The sequence below is a fragment of the Aphelocoma coerulescens genome (assembly GCF_041296385.1).
Source record: "Aphelocoma coerulescens isolate FSJ_1873_10779 chromosome Z unlocalized genomic scaffold, UR_Acoe_1.0 ChrZ, whole genome shotgun sequence".
NCBI classification, from domain to species: domain Eukaryota; kingdom Metazoa; phylum Chordata; class Aves; order Passeriformes; family Corvidae; genus Aphelocoma; species Aphelocoma coerulescens.
Window position 1 is genome coordinate 45319933 of NW_027184085.1, and position 24861 is coordinate 45344793.

General features: G+C 42.8%; 1 protein-coding gene across 2 annotated transcripts in view; it reads left to right on the forward strand.

Annotated features, from left to right (window-relative positions):
* The window catches only part of PIGG (phosphatidylinositol glycan anchor biosynthesis class G (EMM blood group)), an 85875-nt gene that overhangs the window by 54357 nt on the left and 6657 nt on the right, over positions 1-24861 (forward strand). The window contains exon 11 of one of the 2 annotated variants that reach the window (XM_069001451.1): positions 2162-2304. In XM_069001451.1, the coding sequence (XP_068857552.1) occupies positions 2162-2216 (55 nt within the window). In that variant the 3' untranslated portion in view covers positions 2217-2304. Of the gene's footprint in view, positions 1-2161; positions 2326-24861 lie in introns of those variants that run through there. The other variant, XM_069001450.1, reaches the window with a different exon arrangement.

Below are 24861 nucleotides of genomic sequence, written 5' to 3' on the forward strand. Positions count from 1 at the left end.
CCTGACGTACTTCCAAAGAGGAGTACATCTTTTTGCCTCCACTTTTTCTGCAGGACCAATGGCATGCACTGCAGTGCTATATTTATTCTTGCTTCTTACATACAGTGTGATGGGGAGTTGCCTCAAGGTGCCAAAGATCAACCATGTGCATGTGCCCATGGAGTAAACTGTAAAGACACCTTTCAGCTCTTCATGACATGAGCAGGAAGGATCTCCTGATATCTCAGCTTTTCTACTCTGCATGCATCATACAGAGGAGAAAGAGAGGAATGAAAAATAAATAGATATGATGGGTAAAAGACCTCTTGCTGTGGACAGGGACTGGGGGAAAACAGAGCAGGTTCCCTCCCTACCTGTCCCTGTCAAACTCTTGCTTGTTGAGAAGCAGCACCCTGCCCAGCACTCAATGCTACACTTAACTTCCTGTTCTTTCCCATGACCTCAGTTTGTTAAACCTGAGGAGTTAAACCTGAGGAGTAGCCTTATCTTACAGCTTTCTTTTCCAGTCTCATAGTATGGATTCTAGGGCGCAGATATGCTTTTATTTAGCTGCTTATCCTTAGTTGTGCTTTGCTTTGCTCCCCTGGCATTGCTGGACATGACACTAAGTGGTTAACAATATTTGGTTACACTGGTGCAGTGATTTACTACAGTGGTGCATGATGAAAGTCAAAGTGAGGAAGACTAATTGCCATAAGTCAAGATTCTTCTATTGTATGATATCTTTGTAAAATCCATGCCATATTGCCCTCTTACAGTTTTGGATTCGACTTAAATGCTGGGGATGCCTTCGTGGTGGGATTCATGGGGACAGTAGCTGCCTGTAATGAGCTCTGAATGGTTCTGTCAACACAGATGGTTTTTTTTCTCTTGAGATTTTAGAGCTGTTTCAGGAACAGTTTTTTTGCTGGTGCCTAGTTAGCTGTGTAGCTGAAAAAGCTACCTATCTTTTGTGCTTCCCTGTGTGCTCTGGTCTTTGTGACAGAAGTGTGTATTTGATGATAGCACTTCCTTGCTAGGGTAACTTGCAGTTCAAGAGGACTGCCTCCACTAAGGTGAGCTGAGGTCAGGTTTGAAGAAAATGGGGAGCCACCACACATCATATGCTCTGCTGGGATTGAGTCTGAGGCAATTGGTGGTGACAGCCCTTACATTTGTGTTGTTCTGGGATTCTGTAGGTGGAAAAGGAGGGTTTTATGGCTGTTAGAATATTGGTGCTGTAGAAATTGATCAGATTCTCATGGTACAGCAAGAATATCTGAGAGCTTCCTCACTAGTCTGAGGAAACCTATCTGTTACCTATTAATTTAAGAAATTTTATGCCTTCATAGGGTGTGTTTGCTACTTTAGGTATTTGGGTAAAGTTAAATATTTTGGGATTTTCAGTGGAAGACACTTCATTCAGTTTTACATTGTTCCTTGTTATTTAGTGGTCTTGGTCACTGGAAAAGAAAACTAGGTAAAACATACTGGACTTTGACAGCTCTTGATACTTTAATTGCTGTATGTTCCTTCTGTTTTTCTCTTGGTAGGTTTAAATGCTTTTTATTGATGATTCAGGCTATCTAGACTGACTTCTGGTCTATTTCAATGCAACTTTATGTGGTATAGAGACTTGGGAAGGAGAAACCTCTCTAAATTTGCCTGTGTTAATCTGTGTACATGCGGGAACTTGTGCTGTGAGGCAGGCAGGTGGGCAATGTAGTGTTCCATTACAGCTCTAATTTAGAGTCCTGTTGTGTCTAAGGGCAAGAAATATTTATTTCCTGGTGTAATTTTAGGCAGCAGGCCTAAAATCTTGTATTTGAACATGGTGTGATGAAAAATGCATCTTTTTCATTAATGTGACTGAAGTGTAGCTGTTTATTTTAAATTCTTTTTTTAAATGTAGCTTATTAAACAATGGGCATGTTAGCTTGCAGACAAAATAAGGCAAGCAAAATAGCATGCTGTTTATGCCTTTGTTAATCTGTAAATCATTGCTAAAAGCACTGGTTTGGTAAGCCGTTTTATGGAAATTCAGATGTAAAGAATATCGGTGTACACTAGAGCAATGTAAAGAGTAAGTCATTAATGGGTGCAACAATTAATATTATTCTAATGTATTCTAAATATATCTTTGGAGATATTTGGATATTTACTATTTTATCCCTATTTTCAGGGAAATTCAAATGGCATTGCTACTGTGGATGTTTCAGCAGGTTTTGTGGGACTAGACAGCTATGTGGAGATACCAGCTATCTTCCTCACAGCATTTGCAACATATGCGGGACCTTTACTTTGGGCCATCCATCTGCTGTGCTACTTGAGTTCTGAAGTTAGCAGGTAATAATTTTTGAACTGAAGTAATATTTCTCTGTTTACTGCAGATATAAATACCATGCTTAAAATGTATACCTTTTCAAAGAAATTTTTGTTCACATAATCTTTTTCCCTAGTTCTGTATTAAAAAAATGCATGTTTTTTTTTTTTGGTATTTGTTTGTATCGCCTAACTCTTCCAGTTTCATTTTATTTGCAGAAGTTTTGCTCTGGGAATTTACATGTATGTTTTACTAATTTTGTTTCTTAATGAGTTCTCAGTTTGCTGTGCTAAATTACTTAAAATTTTGTTATGCTTTTATGACAGCATGTTCTGCCTAAAAACATTTTTCTTGAAACCTTTTAAGTCAGAGACTTGAGAAGGACTTTTTAAAGTAATAGAATAGAATTCAAATTTAACTAACATGATGTTCTTTGAATGTCCTTCTTTGACACAGTGACATGCAAGGTTTTATTAATAAAACATATTAATATTATTGTATGTTACTGGCTATTGCAGTCATTTGTAGCTAAAATATTTGTACTTCTGGGTGTCTTGTGTGGTGGATGAGTTAAAGTGAAATGAATTAATGCATTGGAATTTTAAGAAGACAGTTGTAAAATGCTAATGGAATTTAAGAGTATGCATATAAAATCCAATTTGACTCTCTAAAATTGCTTTTACCCCATCATTCAGGGTATTTAAACTGAGTGATACAATATGTTAAAATAGAAGAGTTGTGAATTCCATATTGTATCGTATCAGTGCACAAATGCCAGAACTTGATGTATTTTCACAGAATTAACATTTGACAGTGACTAAATTCTTGCCGTCTCAGAGTCTTTTCTCTGTTATCTGTGGAATTTAAATCTACTTTTTTTTTTTTTTTTTAGTGATGAAAAGAATATTGCAGTAGGCTTGGCAGGTGGGATTTTAGACAGTATTTAGTTTATCACAACTTTTTGCCTTACACATTCTCATCCTCTCTAAACCTCTGACTTCTTTTTATCTACACAGTGTCATCTGGTCTCACCCTGTCAGCGACTTTTGTTTTCTGGCTTCTCTCTTCTCCTTTTGCTTGTATGTTTTGGGCTATGCCTACACTGTGTACTTGTGTTAGCTCGGTTGTGTTCATTAGCGGTGTAAGGAGATGGGATCACCAGCTGACCAAGCTGCACAGACCAGTGGAGGTTTTTGAGCCAGGAGGTACCTGTTCTAACAGACTAATTCCTGCACAGTCACTGTGTCCACTTTCTCTATTAACAGGCTCATTTAACAGATATTCACAGTGATTAACCTTTGTTTACTGATTTGCCTGTCTGCTACATGGCTCTCTAAAGATGTCTAGCGCTCTGCTTGGTTGCTGTGGATTTATTCAGCCTAGTGCTGGGCCATTGATCTACTCATGCACTCCTTAGTGTAAATTGAGATGCCCTGTAGACCTAACTCTTAGTCTGAGGCCAGTTACCCTGAAGTCATCTTTGGTCTTAAATAGATTGGTATGATCTAAGTACTTGTGTTTGGGTATAATACTTCTGAAAGCCAGACTTTACTCTGTTTTTTTGCTTCAGGAGGAGTAGATGTGGAATACACTAGTTATTGATGTCCTGATTTGTGTAATCTCAGAAAGCCCTTTCTTGAATTTTCCTTACTACTTGCTGACTTGACACCAAACTGAGTTTTAACTCTGTTTCTAATGCTCCCCAATTTAGCTTTAGTTACTGCTTTGCTCAATCAATAAATTTTTCCAGCATCCAAACTCTTCAAGTTTTCTCCATTCTTTCTGCTCTATTTAAGAAAAGAGTGACCATGTACATATAAAAAGTGTTGCTACTTGTTTTCTGGTAAATATGTGACCCATGAATCTGGGTATTGCTTGCATTCTATGAATGTCCTGTTTTTCCCAATTCCTGTATACCTCTGCCATGATTTGTTTCAAATAGCACTGTGCCATTTAACTGTTTACATCAGTGTTTCTGCCACGGTGTTTTTTTTTTTAGCGGTCCCCCTCTCTGTTCTTCATCATTGCACTGTAGGTGCTTTGGAACTGACACTTTTTGCTTGAACCTGGAGGCTTCTGAGCACAGTAGAGAACAATGCCTTGGTGGCATTGTATGGGGAAGGAGGAGAAAAAAAAAGAGCTCCTGTAATTTAAAGAAACTGCTGTTTTATTGTTGTTTAAAATCTAGACTGCATGAACACTAGTGATGAACACTAACATACAATGAAGAGAAAATGATAACATACAACATGTTTTTGGAAAGCTCTTCTAACAAAATAATGAAAAAATTTCAGAGACAAAATCTTTGAGTATCTGTACTTGTTTAATAGTGCTTCAGATAATATGCCTCTACAGTAGTGCTGGTTGTTGTTCTGATGTTTTCCTGGTTGAATTTTTGCAGATTAAACCTGAGCTAGTAGTGTTGCCAGGTACAGTGCTGGCTTAACCTGCTCTCAAGTGGGTAGCTATGGCCTGTAACACCCACATCACTTATGTAAGTAGACTCCATCAAGCAGCTTGTGTCTGTAGCCATTTTGAGGTTCATTTGGGTCAAGTGGTTAGGCTGTTTCCTCAACAAAACTACATAAATATGGACTGGAATCTCTAGCTGCTGGGACTTGCTTAAATTGGTATGTTAATCTTCTCAGAACTCTGTATGCTTTTTATTTTACTCTTGTGCTTTGCCATTGCTGTCCAAATGATTGTCTTATTACTTGGTTGTTACTTCCTGGAACCTAAGCTGAAACTGCAGAAGGTGGGGGGGTCTGCTGCTTCATGTGTTTTGTTAAATATATGGGAGACTGAACTTTAAAAAAAACCTGTGCTAGATGCTTTAGGATGTTCTTTATAAAAGCTTCTTATTAACTGTTTCATAGCAATGTGTCTTGGTCAGTGGAATTCAAACCCCTACTTTTTACTGTGGTCCTGAGAGCAAGATGAAGATGTGCCCAGAGCCACTCAGCAGTGTCACTCTTAGCAAAAAGCCTTGCATTCTGCAGCCTGTTTTAGAGCTGTTGCATCTGAGGAGGTTGGCCCGGATAGGAGAGCCTGGCTTCAGGGCTGTCTTTGTTAATTTCAGCCACTTGCAGAGCCCATGTAATTTATAGCTGCTTCAGTTGGGTTGGCTTACCAGAACTTCTTGCTGAAATTCTTCAAAGCCGCGTTGTATTGGGCATCACTGCCTAGGGACAAGTATGCATTCATACCATTCCCCCTTTTGGCACTTTGCATTTATGCAGCCGCAGAATACTTGAGTCTAGAGTCCAACCCTCCTGTCCAAAGGAGGGTCAGCCAGAGCAAGCAGAGATACTCCAGGGTCTTCTTGAGCAAATTGTTCCAGCATATGGCAACACTTGGAGTTAAACAGTTGTTCACTGGTGTTTAAGGGGAATGTGTTGTATATCATTCATCCTTTTACGGAGCACCAGTGAGAAGAGTCTGAGTACATCTTCTTTACTTCCGCCCATGAGATGTTTGTGAACACTGGTGAGAACCCTGCCAAACTTTCTCTGCTCAAGTTAAACAATCCCAGCTTTCTCAGCCTCTCACTTTGTCAGATGCTCCAATCCCTGAGACATCTTTGTGAGCTTTTGGATTTGCTCCAGGACACCCATGTCTGTCTCATACTGGGGACCCCAAAACTGGATCCAGAACCCCAGATGTGATCTCACAACTGCTCAACAGAGAGGAAAGATCACCTCCTTCAACCTGCTGGCTCTGCCTTTTGCACTATAGCCCTAGATTGGTTCATGGGAACATTGCTTGCTCGTGCTCAATTTGTTGTCCAGCAGGAGTGATGTATGTCCTTCTCTACTTATCTACTTTCCAGATGGTCAACCCCAAGCCTGTTCTGGTGCATGGTGCAGGATTTGGTGTCTCCCTTTGTTAAACGTACTGAGTTTCTTGTCGGTCCATTTCTCCAGCCTGTCAAGATGCCCCTGAGTAGCAGCAGACCCATCTGCAGACCCAGTTCCTGCACAAACTGTTCCTCCCAGTTCTGCATTGTGTGCAGACTTGCTGAGGGGGCACTGCCCCATTGCCTAGCTTATTAGTGAAGACATTAAGCAGTACTGGCCTCTGTGTGACATCCTGTGGTTGATCACTGGTGACTGGCCTTCAGATGGAATTTCTGCAGCATCTAAATAGTTTTTCAGTTCACCTGAATGTCCGCTTTTCCTAGCCTGGATTGCATCTGTTTGCCTGTGATGGGATGAGAGACATTAAGAGCCTACTTGTGAGATGAAAGTGCATTAGGTACACGTAGCCCATGTGTATTTTGCTGGTATGGTAAGGTGGAATAGAACGTAAGGAGGTTTTTGGGTAATACATTTGCCATGGAAATGTAGTTTGGAAGTCCTTAAATAATTTGCTTTCGTCTGAACAAATTCGTGAATCTATAAGATATTCTCCTCATATGGAAAGGTAAATGTGTTTCTAAAATAATTAAGTGGCATGTGATAGACACTAACATGGATATTACTGCCACTTTTAATCCTTCAGGCTCTCCTGAGAAACTTGGCAGCATAAATGTGAAGGGATTTTCACAGACAGAAATAGAAAGAACTCTTTAGGTTCAGTCTCCATGGAAACTGTGCAATAACTCTTGAAACTATTTTTGAGATGGGGAGTACTGATTAAACTGATGCCTGAACTTAACCAAGTGTTCTGTGTGTGACTTGCATAAATTCCTGTGAGCACCTGGTTCATGTAAAAGGTAGTTTTTACAGTGACTGCTCTATTGCTCTGATCTGAAGTAGAATTTTGGATTTTTGGGTCCTTATGACTGGAAAAGGGCCATGTTGTTGGATAATTTGACCTATATTATATGACCTCACTGTGCTGTACACTCCAGATGGATTCAGTTTCCAAGCTCCTACCCAAACAAAATTGTCATGTGGGTGATGTTCACAGTGTTGTGTAATTACCACTCTTCAGTTAGGCATCGTGATAGTTTTCAGGTTACCAGCACATTAAAATCTGTGTTTTAGTTGGTTTAGTTAGTTAGGTGTCAGGGTGAACTGGTGGGTGTTTCCTAGCACTAGAAGGCTGCGTGCCTATTCGTTTTTCTTCTTCAGTTATCAAACGTTGTAACAGTGCTTTCACATTAGCAAGTGGCTTTCAGATACCGAAAATGAGTGTATGCCCAACAGGAGGGTGTTAATAGTTGCATAACTTTAATGTTATGCCTTGACTTTGTTAATGTAGAACTCCAGCACAGCAAACTTAAATTTTGCTGTGAATTCTTTTATAATGCTGATCTAAAAAGAATTAGGAAGGTGTGCTAGCTAAAGGAATTTCAGCAGTTAACGTCAGGTTTTGCCATCTTCAGCCTAATGTGTTTGATTGATCGAGTCCCCCATTCACTACCCATGTTAGTGCATTAATAACTGTTCTTTCTGACGTAAGCTGGACATGCAGTGAGTGTTTCAATATACCTTTCTTTTTGAGTCCTAGGTAGAAAGTGCAGCCTTCCTTAAATACAAAGGAACAATCCAAACATTTTCCACTGAACCCTTCAGTATTTTATACAAGTAGATTTTAATTCTTCTATTTAACTCCATTCTCTCTTACTTTGGTTAGCTAAAGCTGAAAAAATGTTTGCATCTAAGAGTATATGCTGCTGCATTCTCTAGAATTGTAATCCTTGTTATCTGTTGTACTGCCAGCAGTCTCATTCTCTAAATAAATTTTAAAAAAAAGATACAGAGGTCAACTACTTGTTTGTTGATATGCATGGAAATTTGGAAGTGATTGGCTAAAACTGGGCTGGGGTTTTATTGCCACCAGCTGGAAGAGTATTCTACTCAGGTTTTTCCTGAGATGCTGTCATTGTATAAATGGCTGAAGATTTCTCTTGGACTTTGTTACTGCTCTATGATGGATACCTCTTCATTCATTCTTTTTTCATGTTGTCAAGACCCTGACTTTTCCTATGAGACTTCCTCCAGGCAGCCATGACTCTCAGTATTAGAAAGTATTTTCTAATTGGAAAGTGATCCAGCAAAATAGGGTTGCCTCTGTTATAAACAAAGAACAAATTGCTTCAAAGCCTTTTGCAACATAAATGTCATCGTTTTGCTCCATGGACCAATTTTAGGCACTGAAGCACTTTCTGTGTAAATATTAAGGAATGTTGTGTGTGCACAGAATTTATAAATACACAGATTTGGGGTAGGTTAGGTTATTTTTGTTTTCTGTAGATAAAAGTAAGCATCCAAATAGATTTGGAACTTAAAAAATTATCATCTAATTTTCAGTAGAGTTAGCATATCCAACATGAGGTTTGCTTTCCAGTAATGACTGATGACCGTAATTGAGAACTTGTCCTCCAGTGTGCTAGCTACTGCCCAAGTCGTTGTAGAGTTATCCACTTGGCTTTTAAATGGTCTTACTGGTGCTATTTATTGCCATTGCTATGAGATTTATTCTCATTGACAGAACTGCAGTCTGAGGTAGAGACCACTTTGAGTAACATCAGAAAAGCTATACTCTATAATTTAAGTAGTCTAACACTTATTCTTTGTGGATAATACTGATTTGAAAAGGTTCTGAAAATCTTTTTTGTTTCTGCCCAAGCTCTGATTTGAGGTTGTCATGGTTACATTGTCTTCTTCCTCTTGTTCTTCTGGTTTTCATGTGACTTATGCTCAAGAGCACATAGCTGAGTTGTCAGTTCTCATTGCACCTGTAGAGCTGCAACTACCTAGAGTGCAGGTATGCAGTACCACTTTGCTGTGCAAAAGGATGCAGTATTTGTCCTTTATTTTTGTTTGGAACCTCTTGTGTTGTGAGACAGTGTTTTTCTGCCATCCTGTATGGTTAGATTTCCAAATGTTGCTTACAAAGAGCAACATTTTAAAGAGTTCATTAAATGTTAATACATGCAAAGCGTACTGAATACATTAAGACAATCAGTATTGACAATGTTGGACATGGGTAACCTAGGGGAAATTTTGTGTTCCAATGGTAAGCATGCAGAGTATCCTCAAAGAATAATGACAGTCCAGTCAGAAACTGTTAGCAGGACTTTAAAAAGACTTGAAAAACTGAAAAGATAATACTGAAACTTTGGTTAAGTTTTGTGTCTGTAAATAAACTTATGGCAGTCCTTCCTATTGTTACTGAACTATGGCTACTGAAACTTAACAAAGGAAAGCTAACTTTCATCAAAATTGCAGGATAATAGGTGGTAATGCAGCGTGTTATTTTCAAAAACCACATCATCCCACAATAAACAGAATTTTAGTAAATTATTATGAAAGGGATTAGGTTTTTCTACACTGCCATGTAAGAAAATGTTGATTAGTAAGCCTAGCTGATAGTAGATGAAGGACTGTGAAACTTGGTGCTGCTATAAAATGAAGTTTCATTTTCCTATGTGCTTTCCCTCTGTCTCTGACTCACTGTTCTTCATTATCTCTTGCTTGCTATCTCTCCTCTCATTCCTCTCTATCCCTTTCTTTACCTTGATTTCCTATCTGTCTCTTGTTATCCTCTTGCCACCACCACACCATCCCTTTCCAAACTTCCCTTCTCTCTTGGACACACTTTGTACCTGTTTCTCTTACTTTGTCTCACTTGCATGTGCATCACCTCTTTCCCTCTCACACTTGCATCACGACAAGACTGTTCCATGTAGACTGAGAAGAGAGACCAAGATGGAAGGCACAGAATTACAAGAGTAAATATTTAGTTATGCATATGAGGTGCCCCAGTCAAACTGAGGCACCTGGATGTGGTTTAACACCCTTGTTCATGCTCCTTTCTCACTGTCCCAGTCTCTCTCTCTCTCAGTCTAGTGCTACACCTGTCTTGTGTGCACCCCCCTCAATTATTACTCCCTCTTGCTTTCCTACCCTGTCAGATGCTTGCCCTTCTTGTGCACTTTGCCTGTCTCTCCTGGCTGTGCTTTCATCACCCCTCATGGTTGGGTTTCCCACCTCTTTAATGTGCAGACTTTCCCACTTGCCACATGTGTGTGCTTCTTGCCTCTTGTGCATGAGCTTCCAGTCCTTGCCATGCTTACCTCTCTCTTATGGGCTTCCCCACTCTTGTGTTCTCCTCCTCTGTGCACTCCTGTCACTCTCATGCTTCTGACCCCTTGCAAGCATGCTTCTCCCCGTCTTGTGCATCTGCATGAGCTTTCCTCCCCGTGCTCTTCCTCACTCACACTTCATGGCTCCCTGACTCTCCATCATGGCTTTTCCCCCTTTCTCATGGTCACTTTCTCCACCTCCCATATATGCTTCTCTCATATATGTTCTTTCCTGCTTTATGTACTTTTTCTACCTTCTCTCACATACCTTTCTCCCTCTCTCTCACCTGCTTCCCTTACCTTTATGCTTTTCCCCTGGTTGTCCCACTTCTCTTTTGTGTGTTCCCATCTTGCAGCTCTCCCCTTATGTGCTTCCCCATCTCATGCATGCAGCTCTCCTTGCTTTCTCCCTTTTGCAGGCATGCAAATGCTCTCTCCCTCTCTCATTTCAATGTGCTTTGTTTTTCTCTTGCTTTCTTGTACATGTTCGGTCTCTTGTCTCTTTGTCTTGTGCATCCTTCTGTCTCTTGTTTTTCCTTTTTGTGTCTTCCTTTCCCTTCTGTGGCTTTTCTCCTTTCTTGCATGCTTTCCCATGTTTCACGGATTTTCCAGCTCTCACATACACTCAAATACTTTCAAATGCAAATTGATTGCACTCTCCCTCTGTGTCCAATGGTAAATCTTTTACTTGGGTCCTCCTCTCCCACCCTTCTTCTTTCACATGCCTTTTCTTCCTGTAGCACTTCCCTCCCTCATTCCCTTTGCCTCTTTGTCTTCCACCTTCTCCTCTATATGCTTTCCAGTCTCTTGACAGACATACTTTCTTGCATGCACTCCGCCTCTTCTAAGCTCGCAGTCTCTCACTTGTGCTTTCTCCTCCCCACTTGTTCTCTGTCCTTTCTATCTCTATAGTTCTTCTTCTAAATCTGTAAAGCTTCCCCCAGCCATACGCTGCTTTCGGCTTGTATTGAACCTGCTTTTCCTCCCTCTTAGATATGCATTTATTCTCTCTTGGGGGTTTCCTATCTGTCTTTCATCTTTCTTGAGTCCTTCCCAAAACAGTGGCTTCCTCTTCTCTCTCCCCTCTCTCGTTATCTCCACTTGTTCCTCTTCCATGTTGTTCCTTTCCCACATCTCTTCCCCCTCTCACTGTGAGGCTTCTTCTCTCTCTCTGTACCCATATTTCCCTCTCTCTGATAGGCTTTGCCTTTTTCTCACGTGCTTTGCTTTGCCTGTTCCTCATCTGTATCTTCATCAGTGATCTATACAAGGGGATCAAGTCACCTTCAGTCAGCCTGCAGATGACACCAAGTTGGGTAGGAGTGTTGATCTGCTGGAGGGCAGGAAGACTGTGCAGAAGGATCTGGACAGGCTGGATTGATGGGCTGAGGCAGTGGTATGAGACTCAATAAGGCCAAGTGCTGGCTCCTGCCCTTTGGTCACAACAGCTCCATGCAGTGCTATAGGCTGGGGGCAGAATGGCTGGAAAGCTGCCTGGTGGAAAAGGACCTGGGGGTGCCAGTTGGCAGCAGCTGAACACGAACCGTCAAGTGCTCAGGTGGCCAAGAAGGCCAATGGCATCCTGACCTGTATCAGCACTAGAGTGGCCAGCAGGACCTGGGCAGGGATTGTCCCGATGTACTTGACACTGGTGAGACTGCACTATGAGTTCTATGTCCAGTTCTGAGCCCCTCACTACAGGAGGGACATAGAGGTGCTGGAGCATGTCCTGAGAAGGGCAAGGGAGCTGGTGAAGGGTCTGGAGCACAAGTCCTATGAGGAGCAGCTGAGAGAATGGGATTACTTAGCCTGAAGGAAAGGAGGCTCTCTATAGTTAACAGAAAGGAAGTTGTAACAAGGGTGGGGGTCAGTCTCTACTCCCAAGTAGCAAGTCATAGGACAAAAGGAAGTGGCCTCAAGTTGTGCCAGGGGAAGTTTAGATTGGATATTAAGAAAAAGTTTCTTCACTCAAATGATTGTCAAGGATTGGAACAGGCTGCCCACCGAAGTAGCTGAGTCACCACCCCTAGAGGTATTTAGATGTGCAGATGTGGCACTTTGGGACATGATTTAGGGGTGGACTTGACAGTTCATGGTTGTACTCAAAGATCCTAAGAGTCTTTTCCGACCTAAGAGATTTTATATGCTTTTTGCTTGAATGTTCCCTCTCATGCTTTCCCTGCTATCCAATGCTTGCTTTCTCCTGCATGTTTTGCCTCTCCTGCCTTTCACCTGTGTATTGTGCTGGGCCTCTCTCATGTGCCTTTTTTTTCTTGTAATTCCAAACTTCCCTTTCTCATTCTGTCACTTTGTCCTTGTGCTTTGACCTTTGTGTCTTGTGTGTACTTCCCTCCACTTGTATTGTTCTTCTTGCACACATTTTCCCTCCTTTGTACACTTCTCCCCTTACGTACATTTCATTCCCTTCTGCATGTTGTCATCTTTATGTGCATGTTGCTTCTCTCTCAAACACTTTGTCTTCCATGTGGGCTTTACCTGTCACGTGCTCTGCTGTTCCCTCATTTGAGCTTTGTCTCTTGTGTCATGCGCTTTGCCTTTCTCTCTTTTTTTCTCTCTTTCTCTCTGCCTCTCTCTCCTCAGTGTTTTGTGCTCTTGCTTTACCTCTCGTGCATGTGAGTTTTGTCTCTTGCGTGCGTGCTTTGCCACTCTGTCTCCCTCAAATGCATTTTGCAGCTTTTTCTTCTGTGCTTTGCAGTCAGTGTGTTGATTTAGGCACTTTACTCTCCTAGTCTCTCTTGCTAGAGTGTCTAACATTCTTCTCTCTCATGCATTTTCATCTTCCAGTTTTTCTCTATTTGCACTTTGTCTCTCTCACTACAGCTTTCTGTCTCTCACTATCCCCCTTGTCTCACTTGCTGTCCCACTCTCTGCCTCACTGTACTTCTGCCTTCTGCTCGCTGTCCCTCCCTCTCAATCACACCTCCCAACCATTCCTCTCCTTCCTGAACTTTCCATCTCTCTCTGCATCTCTTTTTGCCTCCCTCTTCCCCATCAATCTATCTCTCTCTGGCCCCTCTCCTTCTCTTCCTTCATTTCTTCTGCTCTGTCTCTTATCTTTCCCTTTCCCTGAGATGGGCTTTTCCTCTCTCATTTGTGTCCCTGCTCCACAGCTTTTCTTGTCTTCCAGACATGTTTTGCCTCTCACTCACTTTGCTTCTCGCATGATGTATTTTCCTGTGCTTGCCTTTTTACATTCTCCCTTGCTTTGCCTCTTTCACTTTCTCCATTCCTCATGTGCTTTCTCACCTCTTTGACACATTCTCGCATGCACTTTCCCTCTCTTTCATGCTTTCATTCCCTTGCTTGTGCTTTCCCTACACTGCTTGCTATTTCTTGCTCTTGGCATCCCACTGTCTTCTGCTCTCTATCCATCTGTCTCTTGGGCTTTCCCTTTGTCTTAGATGAGTTTTTTCTCCCTCCCCTCCTCACAAATGATCTCCCAGTCTCACTCTTATTTTTCTTCTCTTTGTGTAGCTTCTGCCTTTGTCTCTGCTTGTCTTAGGCTTTCTCTGGACACCTCTCTGCCCTTCCGCTTGTCTCTCTCCCTCCCTGTTTTCTCTCTTAGCAGTGTGCATTTTTCAGTGAGTTCCCTCTGATCTCTCAACCTTTGCCTTCCTCTTGGCCATGTCACCCCTTTCTCACAGAAACTCTGTCTCCTTCTTGTAGGTGTGCTTTCTCTCCCATTCTGATCAGCCTTCTCTTTCACAGACCCCTCCCCTCTCCTACAAATTTAAACACACCTGCTTTCTCTCACATATGTTGCTTCTCACACACATGTTGTTTTTCTCTTGGTTTCCTTTTCTCTTATGTTCTTGTGAACATTCATGCTCTTATATGTTTCTTCTCTATTTTTTCTGTGTTCCTCACTTTTCTTCCCATGTCATCCCATGGACTTCTCTTTCTTTTTCTCTCACTTTACCTATGTATTTTTCTCTCTTCTGTCTCCAAATTCCCCTTCTTTCTGAGATGTGCTTTCCTTCTCTCTAATAGGTTTTTCCTCTTTCTCTAATGTGTTCCTGCTTTGGCTGTTTTCCTCTTTTACTTGCACTTTCATATTTGTGCTTGTTCTTGTGCTATTCCTTACTATCTGTTGCTATCCCCCTCTCATGTTTCCCATTTTTCTCTCTTTCCCTTTCATCTTCTCATTCCCTTTCCCTATCCCTTGCCCTTCCTACCCACTTTGTTTTGCCTGGTTTTCTGTCTTCAACTGCCTTGTTCCCCCACCTCCTTGTACCTCTCTCTCAAACTGTCTTTGCCTGTGACTCACATGCTATTCCATCACTGAGAATTTTCTAGTTTCTTGTGCATGCTCTCACACTCACGCTTGTGGCTTCTTATTTGTCCTCTGTTCACTATTTCATTCTCAATTGCTCACTTCCTCCCTCTCTTGTTTACTCTCTCCTGAGCCTTCCATTTGTCTCAGACACGTTTTCCCTCTCTTTTGGATGTGCTTTGCCATTCTATTGGACATACTTTCCCACTCTCTGGTAAGCTTTCCCTCCTGCTTTTGCTTTTCTTCTCTGTCTTGCTTTCCTCATCTCCCTGAGGCACTCTCACTCACTAGCACTCCCTCTAGCATGATTATTTTCTCATGGTTTCTCACTTTCTCCCTGTCTTGCATATTTTCTCTCCTCTCTTCCATGCACACATTCCAGCTAGCTCACCTTTACTTGTGCTTCTGCTCCCTTTCATGTTTTCCCCTCTCCTGTTGTACCTCTCCATGACACATATTCCCTTTCTCATAGATGGCTCACTTCTCTCTCATGTTACCTGCCTCTCTGAATGTTGCATCATCATGGTGTGTGTTTGTGTATCTCCATGCACTTTCCTTCTCTTGACCCCCTTCCTTTTGCTTGTCTTCTCCCTTGGACACACTCTTCCCTCCATTTCGTCTTTCCTGTTTTTTGCATTTTTCTTCCTTGTTCTGCTTCACTTTCCCTCTCCCTCTTTTGCTCTGCTGCTCAGTCTTACGTTTTTCTCATCCCTTGCATACTTCTCCATCTCTGAAACGTCCTTTATTGTCCTCATTTATACTTTTAGTCTCCCTTTCTCATGTCTTGCCCTCTCTTTGGTCCATTATCCCTCCCTCTACTATACAGCATGCCCCGCGCTATCCGTGTGTCTCTTGGATGCATTGTCACTTTCTTGCACATACTTTTAACACTCTCTTATGCTTTCCTTTTGTGTCTCATGTGCTTTGATTCTCTTGTATGTTTCTTTTTCTTGTTTCCTTCTCACTCTTTTGCTTTATCTTTCTCTGCCTTGCATGCCCAGTCTCACTTTCCTCATGTTGCATGCTTTCTCCTTGTTACACAATTTTCCTGTCTCCTGCTTTCAGTTTTCCTTTTGCTCATGCTTCCTGTACTTGGTGATTTTCCTTTGTGCTTCCCTTTCTTGCATGAGTCCTTGCTAACCCTTATATATAACCCTTATATCCATATATCTGTTTTGCTTCCCCCCTTCACCCACTCTCTTCCTTTCTCCCCCACACTCTTCTCTCTCTCCCAGCTTGATTTATTTTCCTTTTATTTTTATTTTTTCTTACTACCCCCCTCATTTGCTCTCTCTGTGTCTCTGGCTTACCTTTCAACTGTATAATCTTTCCCCTGACTTATTTTTGCTCCCTTTCCCATACTTTCCCAAACTTTCCCAAAGTTGTCTGCTTTCTTCTCTCTTAGCTTACCCTCTTTCAGGTGCTTTTTTCCTGTCATATGCACTTTCCATCTCTTTGTAGTTTCCCAGCCTTGCATGTGCTTCTTCTTTCTCTTGCCCTTGCTTATTCCTCTCTCTTCCTCTCCCTAACATGCTTTCTATTGCACAATCACTTTCTCTCCTGCTAGTACCTTGCCTCTCTCATATTTTGCCTCTTGTGCTTCCCCACCTTCTTTCATGCTATCCCCCTCTCCCACAATCCTTCTTTCTCAACCCCCTTCTTTCTCTCACTTTCCCCCTTTCAATCTCTTGTTTCTTTTTCCTCCCCTCCCTTCCTCCTCACTCTATCCCTCCTTTGATATTCCCACTCTGTGTCTCTCTTTACCCTCCCTTTACTCCATGTCAGGCATTTTCCCTTTCGCATTCACTCTCTCACATGGTCTTCCTTCTTTACTTTCTTTGCCTCTCTCACACTGCTTCTGACATGTCCTTTGTCCCCTCTCTCACATGCTTTGCTTTTCTTGAGTGCTGTTACTTTCTTTTGCACTTCCTTCTTCCCACTCTTACTTCTCTCTGTCATTCTTTCCTCCCCTTTGGGTGCTTTTCCATCTCAGACAGATTTTTCTACTTTGATGTGTGCACTTTCCCTCTTGCTCATGCTTACAGTCTCTTGCTCATGCTTTCCCTACTCCTGTTGCTTGCCATCTCTTCCCATTGCTTGCTACCCTTACTTCTCTCTAAGTATCCTTGTCTTTTCTCCTTGTTATCCCTTTCTCTTTATCATTTGCCCATTAGCCTCAGGCATGCTTTTCCTCTTCGATGTGCTTGTTTTCCCCTTTCCTCACAGGTTTCGCTCTCAAGCATTCCCCCTGTCTTGGTCACCCCATCTGACATGATTCATCTCTTGTATGCACTTTGCCTGCTGTGCTCCTGCATTGCCTCATTCAGATGCTTCCCTGCTCTTTTGGGTTTGCTTTGCCTCTCTCTCATGCAGTTGCATTCTCTGGCATACTTGCCCTCTCTCTGATGTGATTTCCTGCTTGCTCCTGCATTCCTGGTGTGATTTCCTCTTGCCTGTGCTTTCAGTCTCTTACATTTGCTTTTCTTCTTTGTCTCCTGCTTTGCATCTGTTGCCACGCTCTCTCTGGTTCCTTTTCCCCCCCAGTGCTCACCAGCACTCCTCCTTTCCCTCCACCTGTCTTCTCTCCCGTCATTGTCCTACATATATTCCCTTTCTAATTGCCACACTTCACGTGTCTCCTTCATCCCGTCTGCATGTCTCTCTCATGAATCCCACCTCTCTGTCTTCTTTCTCAGAGATGCCTTGCCTCACTCTTTCTAGTGTTTTCCCTCTCACTTTCACTTTGCCTCTCTCATTTGGCATTTTTCTTTTGCTTTTGCTGTCCTGTATATTTACTCTTTCTCAGGTGCTTCCCTGTCTCAGTGTCTGTTGTTCTAATCTCTTCATCTCGCATCCCCCTCTCTCATGTACTTCATCCCTCTTTCACACACTTCTCTCTTTTGATTTCATTTTCCTCTTGCTTCCATTTTTACCTGTTCTTTTCCTCCCTTCACCTCCTGGTATTCCTGTTTGCTTTGCCTTTCTTGTACTTTGCCTCTTTCCCTCTTCTGCACTTCTTTTTTCTCTCAGTTTCCCTTTCACAGGCTTCCCACACCCTTTTCCTCTCTCTGTTGTGCCCTTTACCCTTGTGTGGTGGACCTTGCACCTGTCTGTCTCAACAGCCTCCCTCTCACATGCATCCTCCTCACTCTCATGTGTTTCCCCTCTCACATGAATTCTGCCTGTCATGCTTACATTATCTCCAATGCGTGCTTTTCCTTGCTTGCTGTTCTTATTCTCTGGCACGCCCCTCGGTCACGTGTATTACTGTTCTTCATTTCTATGTCTTCCTCCCTCTCTTGGATGCTTTCTATCTCACAAAATTACCCTTCATGTTTGCACTTCCAATGCCACTTGTGGTGTCTTGTCTAGTGTCATTGTTCCCTCTCTCTTGCTGTCACTATCCCTCTATCTTGCTCCTTCTCATTTTCTCTAGCTTTCTCTCTCTCGTCATTCCCTCTTTCTTATTGTCCTCAGTTCCCCCTTACCTCTCTGTTTCTTCAACTCCCACCCTCTCTGTCGCTTGCCTCGTCTTTCTTACACACTTTCCCAGCAGCACACAATTTGCTTCCCTTTCACCTGCCATGCCTCTCTCTGTTGTGTGCTTCCCCTGAACTTACCGTGGTTAACTGATGTCATGTTCTCCTCACCTCGCACTTTCTCACACCCTTTTCCCATCTTCATACTCCCTCTCTCACGCACATCTTCCTTCCTGTTGTCATTCAGTTTTATTGTCTGGCATGTGGTTTTTGCCTTGGGCATGCACTTCGTGATTGCGCTCTAATACTTTGCCTCCATTGCATGCTTTTTCTTTCCCCTGTGCTTTACTGTTTCCTTTTTTATCTCATGTCAGATCATTCTCTCTCACTAGCCTTCTCTCTCATGCTTTCCCACCTTTCTCTTTTTCCACCTTTCTTTCTCTTTTTCTCTTTCTTGGATTTCCTTCTTGTTTACGCTTCTAGTCTCTGGGTAATGCTTTCCCCCTCTGGCTTGCTACGTCCCTCTCTACTGCTCTCTGTCCTTGTCCCACTTGCTGCCTTTCACACTTCCTCTAGCTTTACATCTCTCACAGTATGTTTCCCTCTCTGTCATATGCCCTTACTGCTGTCCTGGATGTTCATGTCCTCTCTTTTGAATGTGCATTTTCTCTCTTGGATGCACTTTGACTCCTTCTCTTGCTTTCTATCTCTCACTTCCATGCCTTTGCCCAATTGTGTGTCATCTTTCTCTTGCACACCCTTGCCCTCTCTGTTGTTTTGCTCTTCTGCTGCCCCCCTTTCTTGCATTGCTGTACAAGGCACACAGTTCTCCTCTCTTCTGCTTGCACTTCCTCTCTTACTCATACTCTCAATTTCCTGTCCTCCTTTCCTCCCTCCCTCTCATGCTGTCCCTTTTGATATTTTATTATCTCTACTTGCTTCGTCTTCTCCCTTCTTTATTTCTTTCTCATCCTCCTGTTTTCCTTCCCTCTCTCACATGCTTTCCTGTTTTTCCCCATCTTTCCCACACTCTTCCCCCTATCATGCTCTCTCACTTTGCCAGCTTGTAGTTTTCTCCCTTGTGTGCTTCATGTAACTCACTTGCACTTTACCCCCTGCACATGCTGTCACTCTTGGTTGTGCTTCCTGTGTGTCTCTCACTCAGTAGCACTCCTCTCACTGTCTGCTTGCTAGTTCCCTCTCTCTTTGCATTCCTCTCCTCCATAATTTTATTCATCTTGATGCCCCCTCACTTTCCCTCCAAAACTCACCGTAACACTCCCTCTCTTGCTTCCCTACTCTTGCCTCTCACGTACCTTGGCACTCACTGGCATACACAGGTTTTGTCACTCCCACATGCTCCTTCCCCATCTGTCTGTCTTGGGGTCTTTCTCTCTCCCTTGCACTCCCTTCACCCCCCTCTGGACATCCTTTCCCTCCCACCCACTGTACCTTTGGCTCCCCCTATCAGACATCTCTCACACTTACCCTCTTTTACTTTTTCACACACTTCCCTCTATCACTTGCTTGCTTGCGTTCTCGCACTTGCCTCACAGGGCTTCCCCTTCTACCCTGCTTTCCTTGGCTCCTACTCTTCTGCATATGCTCTTCCTTATCACTACTGCACTCCTTACTTCTTTTTTTCCTTTTCTTGTGGGTTCTCTCACACATTTTGTTTCTCTTTTATGCTTCATTGTCTTTAATGCTTTCCCTTTACCACATTTAGTTTCAGTTGAACAATATCCCAATCTCTCTTGCTTGTACTTTTCTAATTTCATGCCCACTGCCCTTTCTTCCCCATGCTTTCACTTGCTCTTTCACATCCCCTCTTCTTCTCTTTCCTTGTGCTTTCTCTTTTGCTCTTTTGCCTTTCAGTTCCTAGAATACGCCCTCTCTCATGCCTTTACTTTGTTGCATGTACTTTTCCTTTTGTCTACTGCAGTTTTCCTTCCATGCCCTTGTACACTTTTCTCCCTTGTTTATACTTCCACTCCCTCTTTGCCTCATACTCTGTTGTTGGTTTCCTCATCTCTCAAGTTTCCACTCCCTTGCACGCATGCCTTTCTTCTCTCTCTATAGCACGTCCCCCTTCTTCTGCATGTATTTTTCCTCTTTGGTACACTTTCTCCACCTCACAGCCTTCTGCTTCCTCTCTATTGATTATTTTTATCCTCTTGCTTTTACTTTCCCTCTCTTGGGCATAGATTCCCTCCCTTATGCAGCTGTTTTCCTTCCTCCCTGTGCTGACTTGGTAACTTTCCCTCTCACTTGTGTACTTTCCTGTTCTGTCACATGCTTGTGATCTTCCACATGTGTATTCCTAATAAAAATATCTTATTTTTTCTATACATAAATTCCCTCTTATTTTTTCACCCATTTTCCCCTGCCTTTCCCTTCTGACACCTTTTCATTCTTTCTGTTGCACCTTTCCTCTCTCTAGTGCACACTCTCATTTTCTCTCTTGCTTCCCCATATGCACACACCCACAGACACATTCAGTATGCTGGTATGCTTTCCCTCTTTTTCCCTGATGTTTTTCATCTTCCCTCATACTTTTCATACTTCCCTCATGTGCCTTCCCTTCCTTGTTTTCTTGCTCTATCGTGCACATTCCCTCTCTGATAGGCTCTTTCACTTTCTCATACTCACTTTACCTTGTTTGCTCAAGCCTCGCTTGTCTCTTCTGTGAATATTTATACTTTTGCATTCTCTTGGTCTCTCTCATTCAACATATGTTCCCCTCTTGTGCCTATTTCCCCTCTCACATAGTTTCCTTCTTGATTCAATGTCTGTCTGATTCTATTTCAGTCCCTGTTGTATGCTTTCTCTACTTTCCTGTAATGAAAGGTTTCCTGTCCTCTCTTATGTGCTTTACCTCTGTCCTTTGCATCTCTTCCTCTCTCAGACCCTTGTCACACTTTCCAGTAATTTCTTGATTTCTCTTTTCTGCTTTCTCTTCTAACCACTTCTCTGTCATGCAGGATTCCTTTAAGGTGTGAGCTTTTCCTTCCTCCCTGGCACACAATACATGTCCTCTCTCCTGCACCATTGCTTGCTCATTGATGTGCTTTCCTGCACTTTCTTCTTATGATTTCTTTCTCTAAGGCACATTTATCCTTTCTCTGTCACATGCCTTATTACAATTGCTGTCTCATCATGCTTTCCCTTTTTCCTTTGCTTATTTCCCTGCTCTGTCTGCACCTTCCCCTGTACTTCGCATGTGTTACATGCCGCACATCTCACTTTTTGTCTGCCTTCCACTTTCTTTTGTTAACAGTCTCACTTTCCCTTCTTACATGCTTCCTCTGCGTCAGACTTTCCTTGTATCTCGTGTTTACCTCTTGTACTTTGTCTTGCATTGTTCCCCCCCTTATGCATACTCTCTCTAACTCTCTTTATAGTTTCTGCTTTATAGTTTCTTACAGATTTTGTGTAATTCTGCTCTCTTGTGTGTTCTTTTCATTAATTCTGAGCACTTTCTTGCACATACACCTGCTGTCCCTTTCTCTTACATGCACTTTTCCTCTTTTTCTTTCTTGTGCTCCCTCTCTGTTGTGCCTCGTTCTTCTTTTCGTCAAGCTCTTTGCCCCTTCTTGCATGTGAGGGCTTTCCTCTCTCCTGTGCACATCCTCTTTTGCTTCTATTTCTTGCTGTTCTGGGTATTTTTATGTCTTCCTCATCCAACTTTCCTTCTTTACCTCACGTCATGCTTGCTGTCTTACCTGCTACGTCTTTTCTGTGTCCTTCACTCTTGTTTTCCCCCTGTCAGTGTCTGCCTATGCTTGCCCTTTCCCTCTTACTCTCCACCTTGCTTGCTCTCTTACCTTTGCTTTTTTTTCCCTCTGCCTGATTGACTTTATTCCCTTCTCACTCTTTTCTATCTATTCTTTTTTCTCTCCCAATTCCACTCTGGCTTTCTTTGCCCTGCTTCTATTTATGTTTCTTTGGATCTCAGTCAGTCTGTCTATCCCACATGCTCCTTTCCAAGTCTCTGAAATTCTCATTCTCACTTTCCTTCTTTCCTTTGCATATCTTGCTGTCTTTGCTTGCTCCTTCTGCCATTTCTGTTCCACTACACCTTTGTATCTTCCTCTTTAGTGCCTTCTTTTTCAATCCCGTTTTCTCTCCTCCTTCCCCCTCAGTCCCCTCATTGCTCTCACACTCCCTCTACTCACTGTCATGTCACCCACAGCCATCCATTCTTTTCCTTACCTCACTCTGTCTTCCTATCTGTCCCTCTCTCCCTTATTCTGCACTCCCTTCCTTCTCCACCTCACCTCCACGTCATCTCCCTCTCATGCCAACCTTTGCTCATCTAACTTCCCCTCTCTCCCTCCAGTGCTCTTCCCTACCCTCTCATTTGCCCAGTTTCTCCACTTTCATTATCTTACTTCCATTGCATGTGTAGTTTCCTTCATGCACATTCTTTTCACCTTTGTATTAGCCTCTTTTCCATTCCCTCCCTCCCCTCCCTCCCCTCCCTCCCCTCCCTCCCCTCCCTCCCCTCCCTCCCCTCCCTCCCCTCTCTCCCCTCTCTCCCCTCTCTCCCCTCTCTCCCCTCCCTCCCCTCCCTCCCCTCCCTCCCCTCCCTCCCCTCCCTCCCCTCCCTCCCCTCCCTCCCCTCCCTCCCCTCCCTCCCCTCCCTTCCCTCCCTTCCTTCCGTCCCCATACTCAAAGTGCAAATTAACATCTGCAATCTTCTGAAAGTTGTATCCTGTCTGCTTTACATTTTCTGTCTCAGAGCCAGGATTACAATTACAGTATCACCAAAACTATGGCATAAAAAATCCTGTGCCGATTTGTCTGTCTTCTCAGCTAGAGTCCAGGGAGGAAGAGGGTCTGCAGCTACTAAATCAAGGTATCTTCATCAAAAATCACATCAGTCTTGGAATTAATTACTTCCGAGATGAAACCATCCTTTTATGCGTAATGGTGTTAGCATCATCTCATCCTTTGCACAGATCTTAGGGTATGGGTTTACAGGTCATGCTGTAATCCATTTTGTCTTCAGGAGAAAGTATGTGGGGCTCTCCAGTCTTTATCCTAATTGAGTATTGTTCTTAAAAGTAATTCGCACAAACCTGAATTACTAAGAAGTCCAACACTCCTATAAACTTATCAAAGTAAAAAGTGTGTATGATGCTATGCTTGAGCTTAGTAAGAGTATCCCTGTGTAATACTGGGAGACATCTCATTGCACCACAAGGAATAGAGTCTCTGAAGATGAATGTGCTGTGCATTGTGCTGGAAAAAGCTGTGAAGAAAGTTGGGAGCAATATTCTGATACAATGCATGAAGTATACACAGTGCACTGAAGAAATTACCCCCTTTCTCTTCAGTACTTTGCGTATTCCGTCCTCTTTATTCTGACACAGATTGGAGCATAGTACCAACTTTGTTTCCCCTCTTAAATTAGCAAGAGCTGCATGATGATGTTGGACTCTGAGTGGTTTATGCTGCTGCTCAAGCAGAAGCAGAGTTATTCAGAAGAATACTTCTGGAAGGAGAGGGTCATATTTGTAGGCTTTTGCTTACATACTTCTTTATTGTAGCAATGTTTCTAGATGTAACCTGTACTTTTGCTGGTATTGGCCTAGTCCTAGTATTATTACAGTTTTTTCCTTATTCACCTTTAGTTTTCTTTCTCCTCTGCTCTATGGCCAACGTAACTGACTGCTTGGTTCTGGTAGCTGTGGATAGGACTGTACATGAGATACTGTCCTTTTGCATTTATCTAGGATTTTTCTATCTTTTCTCACACCTTTTCTTGAAGTTAACAAATTCTTCTTGAATGTATGTGTTACTGGGATGGCAGGAGTAATTTGAGGAGAGAGCTGTTATTTTATTTAAGTCGCAAGTTTAAAAATAGTTACTGTAGTGGAAAAATACAAGAAAGAATTGACTCTGCCCTCAGTGCAGAAAAGTGAGCATTGCTTCACAGAACCACAGAAGGCACCCCAGGTTGGAGATGCCCTTAAAAGATCATCTGGTTCAACCTTTTCTGGGAGCAGGAGCCTCCATGAGATCATCTAGCATGCTGTCCAGTCTTTTCTTGAAAATCTGCAGTGATGAGGACTCTACCACATCCCTGGCAAGATTGTATCTGTGATTGATTGTTCTCACTCTAGAACATGTCTTTCTTACACTGAAACCTCTCCCAGTGCAACTTTACCCATTGCCCTGTGTTTTCTCCATGTACTACCTGGTGAGGAGAGCACCTCCATCCTTTGTAGCCATCTTTAAGTACTTAAATACTGGAATGCTGTGATGAAGTCTCTCTGAGCCTTCTCCATGAAGAAGAGACTTAACTCCTACAGTCTTACCAGAGCTCTTTCATCCTCCCCAGTCCTTCTTGAGAGCCTCTCCAGCCTGTCCATGTCTTTTTGGAAGGGTGGGGACCAGAACTGAACATAGGCATGGCCTGACAAGCACTCAGTAGAGTGGGATAATCACATCTCTCCCTGCTAGTCATGCCCCTGAGGATGCAGCCCAGGACATGATACCTGTTGCTGCAGCAGTGCTCTGCTGACTCATGTTTAGCTTGTTGTCCCCCAATACCCCCAGGTCCCTTTCAGCAACACTGTTCCCCAGCCACATGCATCCTAGGCCTCCTACTGGGCTCTTTGGACATTGTGACCAGGTGCAAGACTTTGCATTTGTCTTTGTTAAGCTTCATACAGGTCTCAGTAGCCTGACCAGATCTCACTGTAAGACAGCTTCTGATGTCTCTACCTTGATGCCCAGTTTAGTG